The 16,547-nt window shown below is 59.4% G+C and overlaps 1 protein-coding gene across 1 annotated transcript in view; it reads right to left on the bottom strand.

Moving 5' to 3' along the window:
* CFAP46 (cilia and flagella associated protein 46) overlaps positions 1-16,547 on the bottom strand; it is a gene marked incomplete at both ends in the record, with an annotated part of 88,495 nt that overhangs the window by 53,611 nt on the left and 18,337 nt on the right. The window contains 11 exons of the mRNA XM_079900302.1: positions 3,959-4,125; positions 4,629-4,736; positions 5,589-5,738; positions 6,448-6,613; positions 7,674-7,886; positions 9,152-9,285; positions 10,305-10,432; positions 10,970-11,100; positions 11,311-11,434; positions 12,694-12,814; positions 12,975-13,203. Coding sequence (XP_079756428.1) covers positions 3,959-4,125; positions 4,629-4,736; positions 5,589-5,738; positions 6,448-6,613; positions 7,674-7,886; positions 9,152-9,285; positions 10,305-10,432; positions 10,970-11,100; positions 11,311-11,434; positions 12,694-12,814; positions 12,975-13,203 — 1,671 coding nt within the window. The remainder of the gene's footprint in view (positions 1-3,958; positions 4,126-4,628; positions 4,737-5,588; positions 5,739-6,447; positions 6,614-7,673; positions 7,887-9,151; positions 9,286-10,304; positions 10,433-10,969; positions 11,101-11,310; positions 11,435-12,693; positions 12,815-12,974; positions 13,204-16,547) is intronic.

Here is a 16,547-nt window from a genome sequence, read left to right as displayed (position 1 = left end):
CTAGAGGACAGCAACAGTCTACAAATGAGTTCTCCAAGGTCTTGAGGTGAAAACCAAACTTTTACAGTCTTGCACGACCTCCCCTTTCCCTGTTACCATATGTAAACATTTCTATTTTTAGCCTATTTTATTATAAGAATTGCTGTTTTAAAATAAAAGTTAATTTAAGGGTCACTGAGGAAAGAACGGCGAAGCTGGGGCACACACCCATCACCGCAGCAGGCACCCTGCCACCCCGTCCCCTGACAAGCTCTGCGGTGCCGGCAACGAGTAGTGAAATCAGCCTTAACTCCGCTGTAAGAAGACGAGGCAGCAGCCCTCACACACCGACTCTTTCTTTATGAATGTAGTCTTTTTCTTTCTTTTAGAATTAACCTTCTAATTTTTATCAAAGTGGTACCTACCACATGGTTGAGAACTACTCCCCTACCCAGCCCCCAGTCCTATTCCCAAGAGGGAATGACTCCTAGGTCTTCAGCTCTATCTTCTAGCAGGTATACGCTTTCCTCCAAAAAACTGGCTTCTATCTTGATTTCCCAATTTATGAATTTTAAACATTACCTACAGAAGTCCCTTTTCCCAACTTATGAATATAGCTGGTCCCAGCATTACTTTTAATTCCCTTATTATCTTTGTACCTCAGAATATTCAGCTTCTCAGATGAGGGTCTCACGCCACCTGTCCTCGTCCCCCTTCCCGCTGCTAAAGTATGTTATCTGTGCTTTTACTTTACTTTCGTACTGTCAAAATTGGTAACATTGATATTTTACTGGGTAACCACAAATAAGCCTTCTTTGTCAAAATGCTGATCCTAACACTGGAATATCAATAAACACCCAGATAATGTCTGTGTTTCTCACTGAAGAGGCAAGCTATTACTTTTGTTACCTCCTGGCATTTCCAACTGGCTCTTCTCCCTCCCTCCTTTACCACAACACCTGTAAACTCTCCACCACACTGGGCCCTCCTCTGGCCCTGCCCGCACCCCCAGGGCCCTCCCCTGCATCCTTGCCGAGGAGGCTCTCTCAGCAAGCAGTGCAGCTGGGCACCTTTTCTGGACTGCATCTCCATTTCCAGCATCCAACATCTTTCTCTTTTCTGGGTTACTCCCTTGTTTTTCTGGAGTGTATCCTCAATTAACTTTCTAAAAACAGGTGTGTGACAAATACATTTTCTAGGTCCTCATCTGTTTAAAAGTAGCTTTCTTTACCAGGATACTTGAAAGTTTGGGTGAGTTAGAATTACATGTTGAAAACTACTTCCACTTAGAACGTTCCACTTTCTTTTAGCTGCTAGTGATGGTTTCTGAGAAGACTGATGCGTTTCTATTTCCTTCTTCTTTTTCTTTTCTTCTAAACGCTGTAGGATAGCCTCCGTATCTACCGTGACCTGATGACCCCATGACGTATCTGGATGTGAGTATCTCTTCATTCTTCTCGCCGGTCATTTAGTGGGAGGGTCAGTCATGAGACGGTGTCCTCTGCTCAGGGAAGCTGCTGCTTTTCACCCCTTTCTTAAGAACGCTTTCTCCCCTCTTTCTGGAATCCCAATAGCTGGGTTTAGGACCTCCTACTGTTTCTTCTGGCTTTTCTGTCACATTTCCTTCTGTCCTTCTTCATATATTTCCTGCACGATTTCCTCACACTTTATCTTCTAGCCCTTCACTGACTTTATTTTCAACTTCAGAAATTACCTTTTTAATTTTGAAGAGCTCTGTAGTCCTTTTCCTTTTATTCCTCATTCCTTTTCCATAACACATTTTAACTTCTAAATGCTGCATCTTCTCAAATACCTTGGACGTTATTATTATTATTTTTTTAATACTTCTTCTGATCATCATGTAATCTGTTCTGTGGAATGAATTACAGAAACCTCAGCTACAGCTAGAGTCAGGCCAGGCCTGTCAGGGAGGTCCCACGTCCGCCACGCACCGCAATTACCCCAAACAGGAAGGGGCCTCGCCTACGTCTCAGACAGGAAGGGGCCTCTACTCACTGTGCAGCAGGAGGAAGGAACCTTCCCTCCACCCCCAACAGCCCGGCCGATCAGAGTCCGGCACAGACAGCCAACAGGAAGCCTCGGTACTTTGGACCCCCAACTCCCCCAGTGGACTCTGGCTATCACAGCCCCCCTGACTCCCCCTTTTTCCTAGAAAAGCAAGATCCCCCTCCTTGTTTTCCACATTTCCTGTGGTCCACCGAAGTTTGCATTTCCCTAATTGCAATTCCTCTGCTATTCCTGAATGAACCCGCCTCTCCTGGTGAGATAACTGGACATATTATATTATAAAAGTTGACAGTTTCTTCCAGAGTAATTTTCCCTATTTCTTCTCGTTGGTCTTCTCTTCAGAGCTGAGGGCCTCTCAAAAGTCTGAGGAACCTCGGTTCACACTGGAGAGTGTGTATAAGATGCTGTGGGGAGCTCGGAAGGGCTCGTCTGCTGACGAGCACAGCTTTACAGTTGTTGGTGGAGACCAGTGTCTGGTGGGGACCCCTGTGCTAAGGACCAGAGGCTTCCGGGAATAACCCCGAGTCCCTGGCTGCTATCAGATGTCCTGCCGGGGGGGGCGGGTGTTCCGTGCGCTACCGCTGCGCCTTCTGCATCTCCGTAGGCTGGGCACCTGAGCCAGCGGCCCCCTGGCCGTCACGGAGCCCTCGGCCCCCACCTGCTGCACGGTGAGGCCAGGGCAGGACGTTCGAAAGCCTTTCAGAAGCCAAGTCCTTCTCAGGATGGATCGTTGAGCAAAAGCCACCTCCGTTTTGGAGGAAAGGCAGTCACGAGGGAAAGCCCCTTGCGGGGGTGGGCGCAGTGAGACATGCTGGGCTGGCCTGGGGGCTCCGTCCAGCCTCTGCTTCAGCTGCCTTGGTTTTCACGCCAGCAGCTGCCGGGGCTCCCCGCTGCGCCTCCACCTGCTGGGTGGCCTCGGCCAGGGCCTCAGCCTCTGCCTGCCTTGGTTTCCTTGCTCCCAGTGCGGGCACGGCAGCCCCTGCCCAGGAGCCGCTGCAGGGACAGATGAGGTGCGGGTGGGGCCTCCACGGGAGCTCGGAGCAGCCTGTGGCCCTGGCTGCATGCGAGGCGGGTGACCACAGCTCGGGTCATGGTCACTTGTCAGCTCCCAAACACCCACGGGGGTGTCCCACGCAGGCCCCAGAGCAGCTGCTGGGACGTGTCGGCCGCGCTCCCGCAGCTGGCCCCGGGATCCTGACCGGAAGAGGCTCAGGCCTCCACTCCCATCACCCAGAGGCAGGAGGCCAGGCCTCCCTGGATCCGGCCTCGAGCGGTCAGCTTGGCTGTGCGGCCACGATGGGTATCTTCCTGGCCTGGGGGCCAGGATCCTGTCTTTCAGGAAATAGACTCAGAAGTAAGGCAAAGAGAAGAGCCTCAAGGGAAACAGTCTTTACAGCAGAAATACTCACAACAGAAACAACTTTAAAACAACCTCCTGTTTAGGAAGACGGAAGGATCAGAAGCCCTGATTACCGACGAGCTGAATGGGGCCCGGGGCACAGGAGCAAGCGGCCTGGAGCGCCTGCGGCCATCCCGGGCACCCTGGAGAGCCCGCCGCCAGCAGCGCTCGGGCGGAGAGGAGCCAGTGGCAGGGGGGCTATTTTCATTTCACTGAAATCACCCTTCAGTTACTTCCGAATTTACGTGGCCTCCTAAGTCGCCTGCTCAAAACTAACTCAACAAGGCTGCCTGCCTGTGGGAGCGGCCGCCGGTCGAGCCTTGCGGCCCTTTCGGCCTCTGAGCCCCCGTCACGCCTGCAGCTGGCGGGGCTCGTGGGGCCTCGGGACCCTGCTGAACACGGCTCTCCAGGGGCCGCAGCTGAGGCGTTGCCCCGGCCGGCGCGGGGCTGGCGGGGTGGCTCCAGGGCCGAGTGGGTGAGGCTGCCCCGCCTGGCGGGCTCAGAGGACGCACCGCGCCACAGGGACACAGGTCGGGCGCTGGGGCGACTCACGAACTGAAGGCCTGCAGGTGCTTGATGCCCGTCTGGATGGCCTTCTGCGAGCAGGCCATGGTGGCCTCGTGGTCCCGGGCCACGTAGGTGAAGTGGGTCAGCCGCGTCAGGGTCTGCAGCTCCACGAAGGGGTCCGACCAGCTGCACTCCAAGGCCATCTTCACCAGCTGCCAGTGGCGGGGGAGAGGGGCGTCTGTGAGTGGGTGGGGGGCGTCTCTGCTGCCAGCTCACGGCTGACATCACATGGATGGGTCCAGTGGTCACCCGGCCTAGGCCGAGTCACCTGCAAGGCTGAGGCTCCAGCTGCCAACTGCGGCCAAGCCTGGGTGGGGCTGGTGGGTTGAGGACAAATGTCCCAGTGTCCACACTGCGTTCCTGCCACATGGGCAGCCCTGCCCTCTGACGAGCCAGGAGACCAGACTCAGGGGCCCTGAGGGGACCCTCGGCTCTGCTGGGAGCGCTGTGCAGAGAACACGGCAGGGCCGCTGGCCACCTGGGGCTCCTTGTCTCGACAGCACAATTCGAATAAGCACCTCGAGTTGGGGAGCCTTGTCGGGGCACAGCCCCTGGAATGCCTACCAGGCACCTAGTGACACCTGCATGGGCCAAGGGGGAGGAAGGTGACTTCTGGGGGGACGTGACACCTGTGGGGTGAGGGAGCGACAGCTACCTGAGCCAAAGGGGGCACCGTGAAGTCCATGAGGCCCAGCCCGTTGCAGGAGTGCATCTCCAGAGCAACGAGGACTCCGGTCACCGAGTTGATGCCCTCGTTGGCGCTCTGGTGGGAAGGAAGTGCAGAGGGCCCGTCAGCCCCGGGGCTGGAGAATCTGGACTACTCGGAAAGTGACCCTGTGAAACATCAGCTCTGCGGCAACGATCGGAGCTGTTTGTTTAAGTGTTTGTCTCCAAGCTACCTCTTCACGTAATAAAGAGGAGTAGGCGCTGCAGCCCCCAAGGTGGCCCGGAGGCTGGCTGAGCCGGCCAGAGGTGGAGGGCAGGTGGCCAGGCACAGCGGTGGCCCTCTGCCTAGAGGCCCCTCCCTTGGTCCTGCTCCAACCCGGTGCTCACTCCCGGCAGGTTCAGATGCCCCTCCCTGATGGTCCCTGCCTTGCCAGCCTCACTTCCCACCTGAGCCACGTGTCCTGGCTCCAGCTGGGGCCCCAGGGAACCTCCCACTGGCCTCCATCCACAGCCCACGTCTGCAGGAGGAGAAGCTGTGGGGCTGGCCCTGCCCCCTCCCCTCTGGGTCCCTGCATCCTCACCCCGACGGCCTTGCGTTCACAGCTCAGGTGGCCCGTGGGGCCCTGCCAGGGAGGTGTCCCCCTGTAGCCTAGACACACCTCCAGATAAAGCCACAGCGAGGTGTCACCGAGGGTGGACAGCGCCCCCAGAGGCCCAGCGGCTCTTGGTGGACAGTTAGAACCGTGGCCAGTCGGCTGGAGGAACGAGGGGATGTTCCAGCGGCCAGGCAGGCAGAGGAGGCCTCACGCCCCATCTCTCGGGGGTCGGCCTGGGCAAGGACGGACCCTCCTGAAGGGAAGCACCCCTTCCGCAGCCCCGCCGCCCCGTCCCCCAGGCTGCTCGCCCTCGGGTGGGGAAGACTTCAGCGGGGGCGCCCCCCGGCTGGCACCTGCTCGTCCGTGCCCAGGCGCGGCCCGATCTGCTGCCACAGCAGCTGCTTGGCCTTCACCCACGTGGCGATGAGCTGCTGCCGGATGCTGACGGGCACCGCCTCCTCAGGCACCGTCCTGTTGGTCAGGTTCAGGGCGAACTCGCAGACCTGAAACGGAGGTGTCCTTGCTCATGACACCTGAATCCAAACAGGGGACCCGAGCCAAGACCTAAAGCTGCAAAAACAAGCAGACCCGGTGCTGGGTCCAGAAGGGACGGTGGCCCGAACACGCACTAGTCCTGGGGCTGAGGCACAGCCTCAGCGGGAAGGAGGCACCGCTCCCGGCCACACCTGGGGCAGCCGCAGGCTCTGCGCCTCCCTCAGGCTCACTACGGAACTCACCTTCGCTCACGTTTACTAGGAATGGGTGAGGGGTCATCCGTGCTTGTCAGCACCCATCAACATCCCTCGTCCTCGACTGGGAAGACCGCCACACAGTCCACGTCCCCGGGAGACGCAATCAGGGCACAAACAGCCCCCCTCGGTCACCGTGGAACCGCCCGTATCCCCGGCCTGTGCATCTTTCCTTTGGTGTTGCGGCTTTCCTGTTCTGAACTGGCACTGGTCCTATTTTTCTGGCCTTATGTCCACCTTTTTCTGAGCTCTGGGACTTGCAGGGACGTCCCCACCACTGACACCCAGGTGTTCTCGTCTTGTTTCCTTGCTCTTAGAGAAAGCGTGTCCCCCCACCCCACGCCCCATTTCTGGGCAGCTGAGAATGCCTGCAGCTTCCTTCCTCAACTGCTCTCCCACTGACGCCTGCACTGACCGGGGTCTGCCACTCCCCCGGCTCCGATCCCACCCTCGGGCGCGGCACCTCCACTGCGGTCCTGACTTCAGAGGCGGCCTCAGGGTCTAGCGGCGTATGAAGTGGGTTTGAGCGTGTGTGTCTTCTAGACTTCTCTGGCGTCAGGGCTGGGATCCAGGCGATGATCAGGCCTCGTGCCAGGGTGCTGCAGAGCGTCGCCAGCAGCGCCAAGTCTCTGGAAGAGAAGCATGTCCGGGCCAGGCCATCCCAGGGAGGAAGCCATGGTGACAGGACTGGCTGCGGTGGAGGCTCGTCCTCCACCAGGCGGCCTTCACGCCTGGGAGACACCTGTGCCGTGTGGGCTGGACTCCTCAGGGAGTCCTGCGGGGCCTGGACAGAAAGGCCCACCTGGCCACCGTGCCCACTGCCGGGCTGTCCAGCAGGCCCTCCACTGGGCGACGGATGGAGCGGGCTTGGACCAGAACCTCCCTGCTTCTTCCTGAAACGTCTCAGCACCAAAACATTTAAAACCATCAAACGCGGTCCGACCTGTGTCTACGACAGAGACACGGACACCCGCCTAGAAAGAGAGGAGCTCCCGCAACCCCTACGGTCCTGGGGACCCTGCCAGGGCCTCGCGCCCAGAGGAGAGGTGAGGGCACTGGCAGGCCGTCCTCCATGGCTGCTCCGTCCTATTCGCAGTGTAAAAGTCCCCATGTGCACATGTAGCTGCGTCCTGACTCACTCAAGCCTTTCTGCTTCGGGATCTGGCGGAAAACTTTAAAGTTGAGTGTTTAGACTAAATGCCCAAGCAGCAGAGAACACAAAGAGGGCTTCACACAGTCACCCTCATTAGGTAAAGGTCTGGCCTGACTTGACGCTTTCACACTTCCAACTTCAGGTAGTGAAAACATCGGTCTCTCATGAGTTCACACCACCTGGATATGAAAACTCCCGGACACTGATTTCCAACCCGCCCCAAATCAGACCAAGGTCGGTTTCCACCCCTGTTCCTACGAGGCTTGGGCCTCGCCAACCTCCCTCAGAATCGCACTGTTTGCAACAAGAGTGTGACAGGCCGGGAAGCTGCGTGGCAGTGGTGCTGCTGGGAATCCGTGTACGGGCCCGAGGGCGTCTGAGCACCTCATCGATCCCCAGCACTTGCCAGGCGCTGGTCTGAGGCCCCGCACGTCCCACCCCACAGCTCCCAGCCCGATCCCAGGGTCTCTGGCAGGGGCAGGATGGGGCCCTCCTGGGAAGCCAGGATGCACACAGCGACCGGCAGCCTCACCCACCCGCTGTGGCCCATGGCCTTGACGATGCCCAGGAGGTGGTACAAGGCGTCCACGAGCTCCCTCTGGCGCCCGGCCGTGATGAGGTGCTGGTTGTGATTCAGGACGTAGACCACGGCGTTCTGCACGAGCCACGCCTCCTGTATCATCTGACCAATGTCGGCCGAGCGCAGCCAGCTGTTCATGGTGTACTGCGACAGGCCCTCTATCCAGGTCCTACAGAAGGCGTGCGTCAGGCTCTCCCCGGGATTAAGACCCTTCCCAAAGCGGCAGGAAGACACCAGTGTGAAGCCATCCCTAGAGCCCAGGGGTCAGAAAGTTGCCCTGCTGGGGGCTGCCCGCCACTCCCGCTGAAGGACCCAGCCTGCCCATCTCCTCCCACCTCCACCCCATCCGCCTGGCTCTCCCATCTCCCTGCTGGATGCCCCTCGCCCTGCCCCTCCCTGGCCGAGGACGGACCCCTGGCCGAGGTTTGCAGGCCGCCAGTCCAGCTCTGCACCTGCCTGTGCCCAGTCTCCCCGGCCCATCACACACAGGCTGCCCTCCTCCGTCCACATGGGCGCGTGGGACCTGCTGGCCTCAGACCAGCGCCTGGCAAGCCCTTTCTCTAAAGGGCCAGACAGTTAGTACCCTGGGCTTCGACAGCTGCATGGAGTCTCTGTTGTGTGTTTCTCGCTATTTAACTTCACAAACTTAAAAGCCATCAAAACCACCGTTAGCTCGTGGGCTGTACAAAAGCGGTGGTCAGGTGTGGCCTGGGCCCTCCCCCAGGCGTGGGGAGCCCGGCCCAGACAGAAGCGGCGGCGGCCCCTGGGGAAGGCTGAGGGCTGTGCTCTCACAGGCGACTTAAAACACCAGGACAAACCCCATCTGCGCAAAATCAGGGCCCTCCTCCCTGTGCCTCTCGTGGGCAGAGGGAGTCCGGCGGCATCCCCAACCCCTCCACAGCAGGCGGGTGTGCGGGCCCGTCCACTGGGTGCAACAAACAGGAGAGTGGCCCCTGTCCGCATTCAGCGGGAAGCAGCCAACAGCCTCGGCTCCTGCGACACCGCAACGCGGACTCTCACTCACCACCGCGTTCACCTCTCGAATATTTAATTTTAGATGAAACAATGGCTAAAAACTGTGGTTGTTTCCACAGCACCTCGATTTCATGATTAAACCGCACTTGGCATCTCACATGGGCAAGTCTCTGGGGGTTCCCTGTGGACCCTCTTTCCATGCACATACTTCCCGGGACAGTTTCCCATGGCCAGCCCCGACTACCGCTTCCCTCCGCAGACACCAACTCCCTCACATCTCGTTTCCACCAATGACGAGGAAGACTAACCGCAGCGAACAACGACGTGAGCTAGTGAGCCGTGCTGGACAGCCGGCCACTTCTCTCACATGTCTGGGCGCGGCCCGCGGCCCAGCCTGTGCCCCCGGGCCACACATGAGCGGTGCCGGGTGCATAGGACGCGCCCCCGCGGCTCCCCTACCGGTACGTGACCCACTCGGCGCTGTCCTCTGGGGACTCGGGTATGTAGCCCACCGGGTGCTGACTCAGGTCCTCGGGGGGCGTGGGATGGTCATTAAGCTGCACGCCCTCTGATCGCAGCAGGTGGACGGTGGCCTGCAGAGGAAGTGAGTGGAGTGGAGGAGAGGTCCCGGGAGCACAGACCCAGCGCAATGCCCCCAGGGCCTTCCCAGCCCCTGGGTCCTCCCTGCCTGCAGCGACACTTCCCCCACCCCACGCCGCTGCTTCACCCATACACGCTGCATCTCAGAGAGAGACCGGCTCCTTTCGAGAGCACAGCCTGAGCCCCCAGGGACACAAACGTCCCCTTGTCACACCACAGGCGTCCACGGCAACCCAGTCCCCGTCCCTCCACGGCTGTGCACGGAAGCCCTGCAGGCTGACAGGACCAAGGACGGGGGGCAGGTGGCCTTGCCTGCCTCCCGGGGGTGATGCCGGCTCCATCCCTGGCTCCGCGGTCACCTGCCCCCAGCTCTCAGCATGGCCTGGCCCTCAGGAGGCGCTCAGCAAACCCTCACTGAACGAGCCGGGGAGTTCTGTCCAGGTTACCCCATCGACCCCCAAAATAAACAACCTCGAGTGGCCCCAAGAATCCCGAAGTTACAAAGTATCACCAAAATCACCACCACGTGCAGGTGCAGGGATGCCAGTGCCAGCTTAGACCCAGCTCAGCCACCTGGCTGACGCTGGGGTCTCTGCATGCTCACTGCAGGGGGCGGGAGCGACCCCAGGTCAGGGCTGAGGGGGGCGGTCGCCAGCAGCCTTCAGCGGCCTCTGAGGGGCTGAGATGAGAACACACGCTCCTCCCTTACAATGGGTTCAAAGTGCTTTTGAAGCTATCCCCATGCGGAGGGCACTCCCAAATCCAGTAACCATCAGCCTGCAGTACCTACGTCACCGTGGATTCACAGTTCAAACATTACTTCTAAGGAAAATTAACATCTACACCCCTCACGATACATTCTGATTTATGTCTTTCTCCCAGAAAATCTCCCAAGAACCCGGGAAAACTTCCCTAAAGGACAGGCTCCTTCGGGAGCAGGGCTGGGGTATAGGGCCACGTCCGTGCAGAGGCAGGTGACACGGGGGCCGAGGGGCTGTGGGCAGGGACGCACCTCAGCGTTGATGAACCCCACCTCCGCGAACTCGCGCAGCAGGCTGGGGGACACCGGCCTATGCAGGGTGGCGTCTGACTGGCCCGAGGAGTCCTGCTCCGCGCCGTCCCCGCCCTTCTTCTTCTTCCCTGGAAACAGCAGAGCGGCAGGATGCTCAGAACCCGAACAGCCTTTCAGGGAACGCGGCGCAGCCCCGGGTGCGGCGGCGGGGTCTCTGCGAGGTGGCACTGTGCCCAGGAGGGGCTGGCAGAAACCTCCCAAGCGCAGGGGCCCCACGGGGTGGCGAGGTGTCCCCAAAGCCAGCTTGGCCATGGCCAGTCTCCCACCGATTCCCTGACAGCTGGGCTCTTGGTTCTGTTTGCGCTGTTCTGCCCCTCAAGAGGCCCCGGCCCCGCCCCCAACACCCAGGCCCCGGGCCTCCTGGGACTGCCTGCAGGCCCCCCCATCCTCACCGTCCGCAAAACCAACCTCTTCCAGAGACCTGCAGGCCGGACTCGTGCGGACCCAGCGCTGACGGGGTAGCCGGCCCAGGCCCACGCTCTGCCCGCAGGCCCCCGCCTGCAGCCCTGGGTCCCCTCGCTGAGCCCCGCGGGCCCCGCAGCAACCCCAGGTCGCCTGGGGAGATCCCGCCAGTGCGGGCGCCCAGGCGTGGCCCCGGGGCCTACCTCGCCTGAGCCTCGCCTGCCGCTCCACCTTGCCGACGTCATACGCGAGGCAGAAGCGGCTGGCCGTCCGGCACACATCCCACACGCCCTGCTTCCGGGCCACCTTGGCCAGCTCGGCCCAGATCTGTACCCTGCACAGGTGCACGATGAGCTCTCTGCTCGGGAGAACCGGCGCAGGGCTCCTGCCACGAGCCCAATGGACGTCCCAGCCTGGACGCGAGGCGACGGGCAGACCCGCGGGGGTGCTGCCCGGGGCCAGGCGAGGGGGCGGGCAGCGGTCCGGTGCCCCCGCCGCGACGACCCAGGAGCCCCCGCACGCCCCCCGGCCACCGTCCACTCACCTCTCCTTGGCGTTCCGGCCCTGCAGGCTCTGCACGTGCCCCGCGGCCTCATCCACGCTGAGGGAGTGGTGCCGCGCCTTCGCGTACAGGTAGGTGAAGCGGCCCCGCTTTTCCCCGGTGGAAACTGAGGGTGGACAGCGGGACGGGGCAGTGACGCGGCGGGTCCCGGGTCAGGGCACGTTCCCGCAACCCCAGCGCGCAGGACTCTGGACGGGTGTGGTGGCGCCTCCCGGGCGTCTTTTGACCTTTTCATGAAGATTAGGTCCCGCTAGCTGTGCCTTTGTAGGGGAGGGGCGCCGGGCACCAGGGGCAGCTGGTGCACAGAACGACCCCCTCTGCACCCGCCAGGCCGGCCCCAAGAGCCTCCACCCGCGCCCAGCACAGTGGTGGCCTCTGTCCCCACGGCCCCCCACCTCCAGGAGCCAACTGGCAGGGACCCCGCGGAAGGCCCCCGCCTGGCCAGGTACTCCTGCCCGGCCCCTCGCCGAGTGAAACGCACCAAGAGAGCCCGAGCGTGTCCGGGGCGGCTGCCCACTGGGCCCGTGCCCCTCACACCCAGCAGGACAAGAAGGAAGCACGGGGTGGCACTGCCACGCCCCGGACGGGGTGACAACAGGACCTGGTGACGTGCGGCGGCCACAGAGACAGCACAAGGTCCGTGGCCCACCGAGGCCAAGGGTCACATCCTAGAGCCATCCCCCAGTCCACATCCCAGATCCACCACACTGGCCACCGTGGGCTCCCTCCGCGGCTCCTATCTGCAGACGGCAGGGGCTGCCCGGCTGAAGGCTGCCGGGGGAGCCAACATTAAGGGAGCCCTGGGCAACCTCAGGTGGGACTCTGAGAGGAAGGGCGCTGGGGTGCTCCAGAGCCGGGCGCTAATCTGCCATCTGCAAGGGTTCGATATACTTGGGGGTAATGCAGAGAAGCCCAGGACCCCCATCCTCGAGGGGGACAGTGGCATGGGGGCAGTGCCCCCTAAAGTATACGAGGAAGCCCTGACCCCCAGAACTCCAGAATGTGGCCTTGTTTGGAGATGGGTCTTACCAGGAAAAATCAAGTTAAAGTGAGGTCATTAGGGTGGGCCCTAATCAATTATGACGGGTGTCCTTAAAAGGGGAAATTGGACACAGAGAGAAACGGGTGCAGAGGCAAGCCAGCCGTGTGGGTCCCGGAGACAGGCCCAGGCGGCCCCTCCCTCCAGCCCCTCGGTCTCAGGCTTCGGGCCTCCAGGCTGTGTGAGCCTCCCCCCTCGCCACGGGAGGTGCTCTGTCGCGCAGAGTGGGGACAGGAGGCTGCACACCAGCACCTGAGGCCCGTGTGGGCGGAGGTCGAGGGCGGGAGGGTTCAGGCGTGTGTGCGCTGCTGAGAGAGCCTGCACACCTTTGGCCTCGTTCTCACTGTCGAGCACGATCTGGAAGGTGTCAGGGGCCAGGGCCAGGCCCGCGGTCACCAGCAGCGCCCGCTTCTTGCGCACACTGTCCTCCGGCATCGCTTTCTTTGCCTGCGAAGGGTAGATGGCGTGATGAGCACCCGCGTCGTCCAGAGCAGCTCCGCTGCCCGTCTCTGCTGAGCGCTCCTGGCCTGACGGGGCCCCGCCCCGGATGCCTGCCCTCCCCAGGCGCAGAGGCCCCAGGGCCCAGGTCCGGGGGGGCGGGGCGCACCTGCTCAATGGCCAAGGTGGCCTTGTCCTCGGTGCGCTCGGGGACCTGGCACGGCGTGGCGCAGAGGTGCAGGCGGTTGAGGGCCATCCTGAGCGTGTCCTGGTAGAGGCCCAGGGTGTCCAGGAGCACGGCCTTCCTCAGGTGCCCCATGGCAGGCTCCAGCCGGTCCGCACCCTCCTCAATGTACGCCATCTCCATGTGCACTTGGCAACGGAACAGGACCATGAGGCTGCGGGGACAGACAGCATTGCAAGAGCCCGGCGGGGCTGCCGCGGGACACCCCTGGTGCCTGGTTTTCCAGCCCCGCCTTCTGCCCTTCGTTACCCCAAGGACCCACGGAGGACCAAGAGGTGGTCCCTGCAGACCACAGGAGACCTCGGAGCCCACAGGCGCACCAGGGCCAAGGAGCGGCAGCTGGGCCCAGCCGGGCTCCACGCTACAGAGAACGACTGCGGCACGAAAGCCAGGTGGCGGGCTCAGCAAACGCGGGGCGCCCGACGCTGCGTCTCGTCCAGCACCCCGGGAGGCTCCTGGCGAGGCCAAGCAGGTGAATTTAGCACAACCGAAGCCCAGGCTTTGCCTCAGCGGATGGGCCGTCTCGGCTCTGCTCTGAGTTCTCTCCATCTCATCGGCCGAAGCACACACTCCCCTGCTCAGAACGCCTCTCGTGGACCCGTGGCCCTGCCTGGCGTTTGCTCCTGCTGCTGCCTCTGCTGGAGCCTCCTGGGCTGGGCGGGGCTGGAGACGGCCGTGTCTAAGCTGGTAACACAGTCTCCTCAAAGCCCTTCATCCACAGCACGCAGAGCCCCATGCCACAGCCTCCACCCTGGACGCGAGCATCAGAAAAGCCAACAAATTTGGTCGAATTAAAGTTCTAGGAGACCCATGAGCCGACCCTCAGCCACGGCAAGGCACAAGCGTCACACGCTAGGCCCGTGACCTCAGGGAAGAGCACGCAGTGCCCAAGGCGCCTGGAGGCTGGCGCTCCGCTGCTCGGGGGCCGGGAGTGGTGGGCAGGAGAGGGCACCTGGTTGATGCCAAGGGTGAGGTCTGCGCTCCCATCAGGGAAGCAGGTTCCACGGACTCTGCCCGGAAGCCTGGACAGCAGCCAGTAATAGGCCACTTTCTTCTGTGTTGAGGCAGCGGAAGAGGAGGCCCACAGAATGGGAGCTGGACCAGCACCGAACTGTGTGCTCTGGGCAGCCTGACCCTGAATCCATAATGCGAGACTCATCCAGGGCTGGACCACGCGAGGAGCCATCTGAGGCAAGCTGACACCACAGAGAGAGGGTTACACAGCGGAACAGTCCTGGTCAGGGACAACCCGGCAGGCGGAGAGGTCTACACAGCAGAACAGCCCTGGTCAGGAGCAACCCGGCAGGCGGAGAGGTCTACACAGAGGCACAGCCCTGGTCAGGAGCAACCCGGCAGGCGGAGAGGGCTACACAGCGGAACAGCCAGCGTCAGGAACAACCTGGTAAACCATTGGCTCAAGGAAGCCACAGAGATGATGGTGAGTAAGCACAGCAGACTCGAATGAGAGACTCCGTCCCTGTCAAAACAGGATGAATGGGACCAGATGAAAAGGATTAGAAATGAGTAATTTTCAGAGTTCCTTCTGCTTCCAACTGTGATCAAGTCTCTGCCACGAGTATCCACTGTGAAGCTGGACCAAACACAGCACTGGGTCTGAGCAGCACAAGCCTGGGGTCCCTGGAGGCGGGAACTCAGGAAGGAGCCCGCACCCTGCCTGGAGACAGTGTCCCGTGGCATTGCGGGCAGAGCACTGGGCCCAGAACCAGGGCACCTGCCGTCCACAGGGAGGGTCTCTGCTCTGGGCTGGGAAGGCTGCTCCAGGCTGGAGAAGAGGAGCCGGGTACCAGAGCAGCTGTTGCAGGCCTGCCCACCAGAGAGGAGAGAGCTGGGTATCCCTCACTCACACCCCAGATGTCAGCCGAGCCCACGGAGATCGCGGGTGCAACTGGGCTAGAGGTTGAGCCCCACTGAGACAGGCTGGAAGACACTGTAAACTTCCAGAGATATGGCCAACAAAACAAGAAGCCAGCTCTCAACCCGTAACTGAAGTACCCAAGAAAACAAAAAGCAACACTCTCTTTAAAAAGATCACAGAATCCACAGACTCCACAGTGCACCAACCACAACATTCGGTACACAATAAAAAACTACTGGACATGCAAGGAAACAGGAAAAGGTAACCCACAGTCAGAACGTAAGAGGGGCCAGATGCTGGGTTTTTATCAGAAACTACGAAGGCCAGAAGAAAATGAAACAACCTCTTCAAAGGGTTTAAAGAAAAAAAAATCTGTAAACCCAGAATCCAGCAACTGGTGAAAATAATCTTCAAAGATGAAGGTGAGGTGAAGTCATTTTCAGATCAACAAAAGCCAAAAGAATTCATCACCAGCAGTCATGCATTACAAGAAAAAAATAAAGGAAGTTCCTCAGGCTGAAATAACAGCAGAAAGAAACTTGGATCTGAGGGTAAGAAAGAAGAGCGAGCCTGTGGGATTGACAAAGAAGTGGGCAAATATAAGAGACTATTGATTTTCTCTGTAATTTTCTTTAAAAAACCACTGGCTGCTAAAAGCAAAACAATGACCTGTAAGATGAGGCCCATAACACATTGAGAAGTAAAAGACATGCCAACAACCACACAAAGTGGGGTAGATGACGGGAAATGCGTGAGGTTTTCCCTTTGCCGGCTGGGAAGCACCACCTCACACAGACTTAGCTAAGGAGGATGTGCACTGTTAGCCCTACGCAATCCCCCCACCCCAAGGGTACAGTGGACAAAAAAGCTGATAGAGGAAGTAAATCCAATGGTAAAGAATTCAATTAACCTCAAAGAAGGCAGGGAAAGAGCAGCAGCAGAACAGAGGGACAACTGGAAACAAATGATGAGATTGTAGACAAGTTCAAAGCTACACTAAACGCAAAGAGACTAAACACTCCAGTTAAAAGGCAGAGATTATCATACTAGACAGAAAGAAGTGAGGCCAAACTACATGCTATTAAAAGCTGTGTTCTACACTTTAAATTGGAAGATCCACAGAGGATGAGAATTGAAAGGATGGAAAAAGAAATGCTTCAGACGGGCCCAGATGGTTTCACTGGATTCTATCAAACATTTAAGGAAGAAAACACCAAGATTGCACAAACTCCTTCAGAAAGCAGAGGAGGAAGAATCCTTCCCACCTTCCCAATTCATTTAATAAATTCAGCATGACCTTGATGTCAAAACCTGACAAAGACATTACAAAAGAAGAAAATCACAGGCCAACGTCCTCATGAACCTACACGTAAAAATCCTTAACAACACGCTGACATATGTCAGGACCATGCAGAGAATGCAAGGTTGGTTCACCACTCAAAGTTCAATCAGCATAATTCACCAGATTAAAGAACAAAAGAGAAAAGTCACAGACCTTTTAATAGATGCAGAAGAAACATTTGACGGCACTCAACACCCACCCATGATTAAAAAACAACACAACGAAGGGACATTAACAATGTTTGTATTCTATTGTGTGCAATTATATCTCAATAAAGTTA

This window comes from Stenella coeruleoalba (genome assembly GCF_951394435.1).
Source record: "Stenella coeruleoalba genome assembly, chromosome: 16".
Taxonomy (NCBI): Eukaryota; Metazoa; Chordata; class Mammalia; order Artiodactyla; family Delphinidae; genus Stenella; species Stenella coeruleoalba.
The sequence above is the reverse complement of the archived record's forward strand: the minus strand, read 5'-3'. Positions and strand labels throughout refer to the sequence as shown.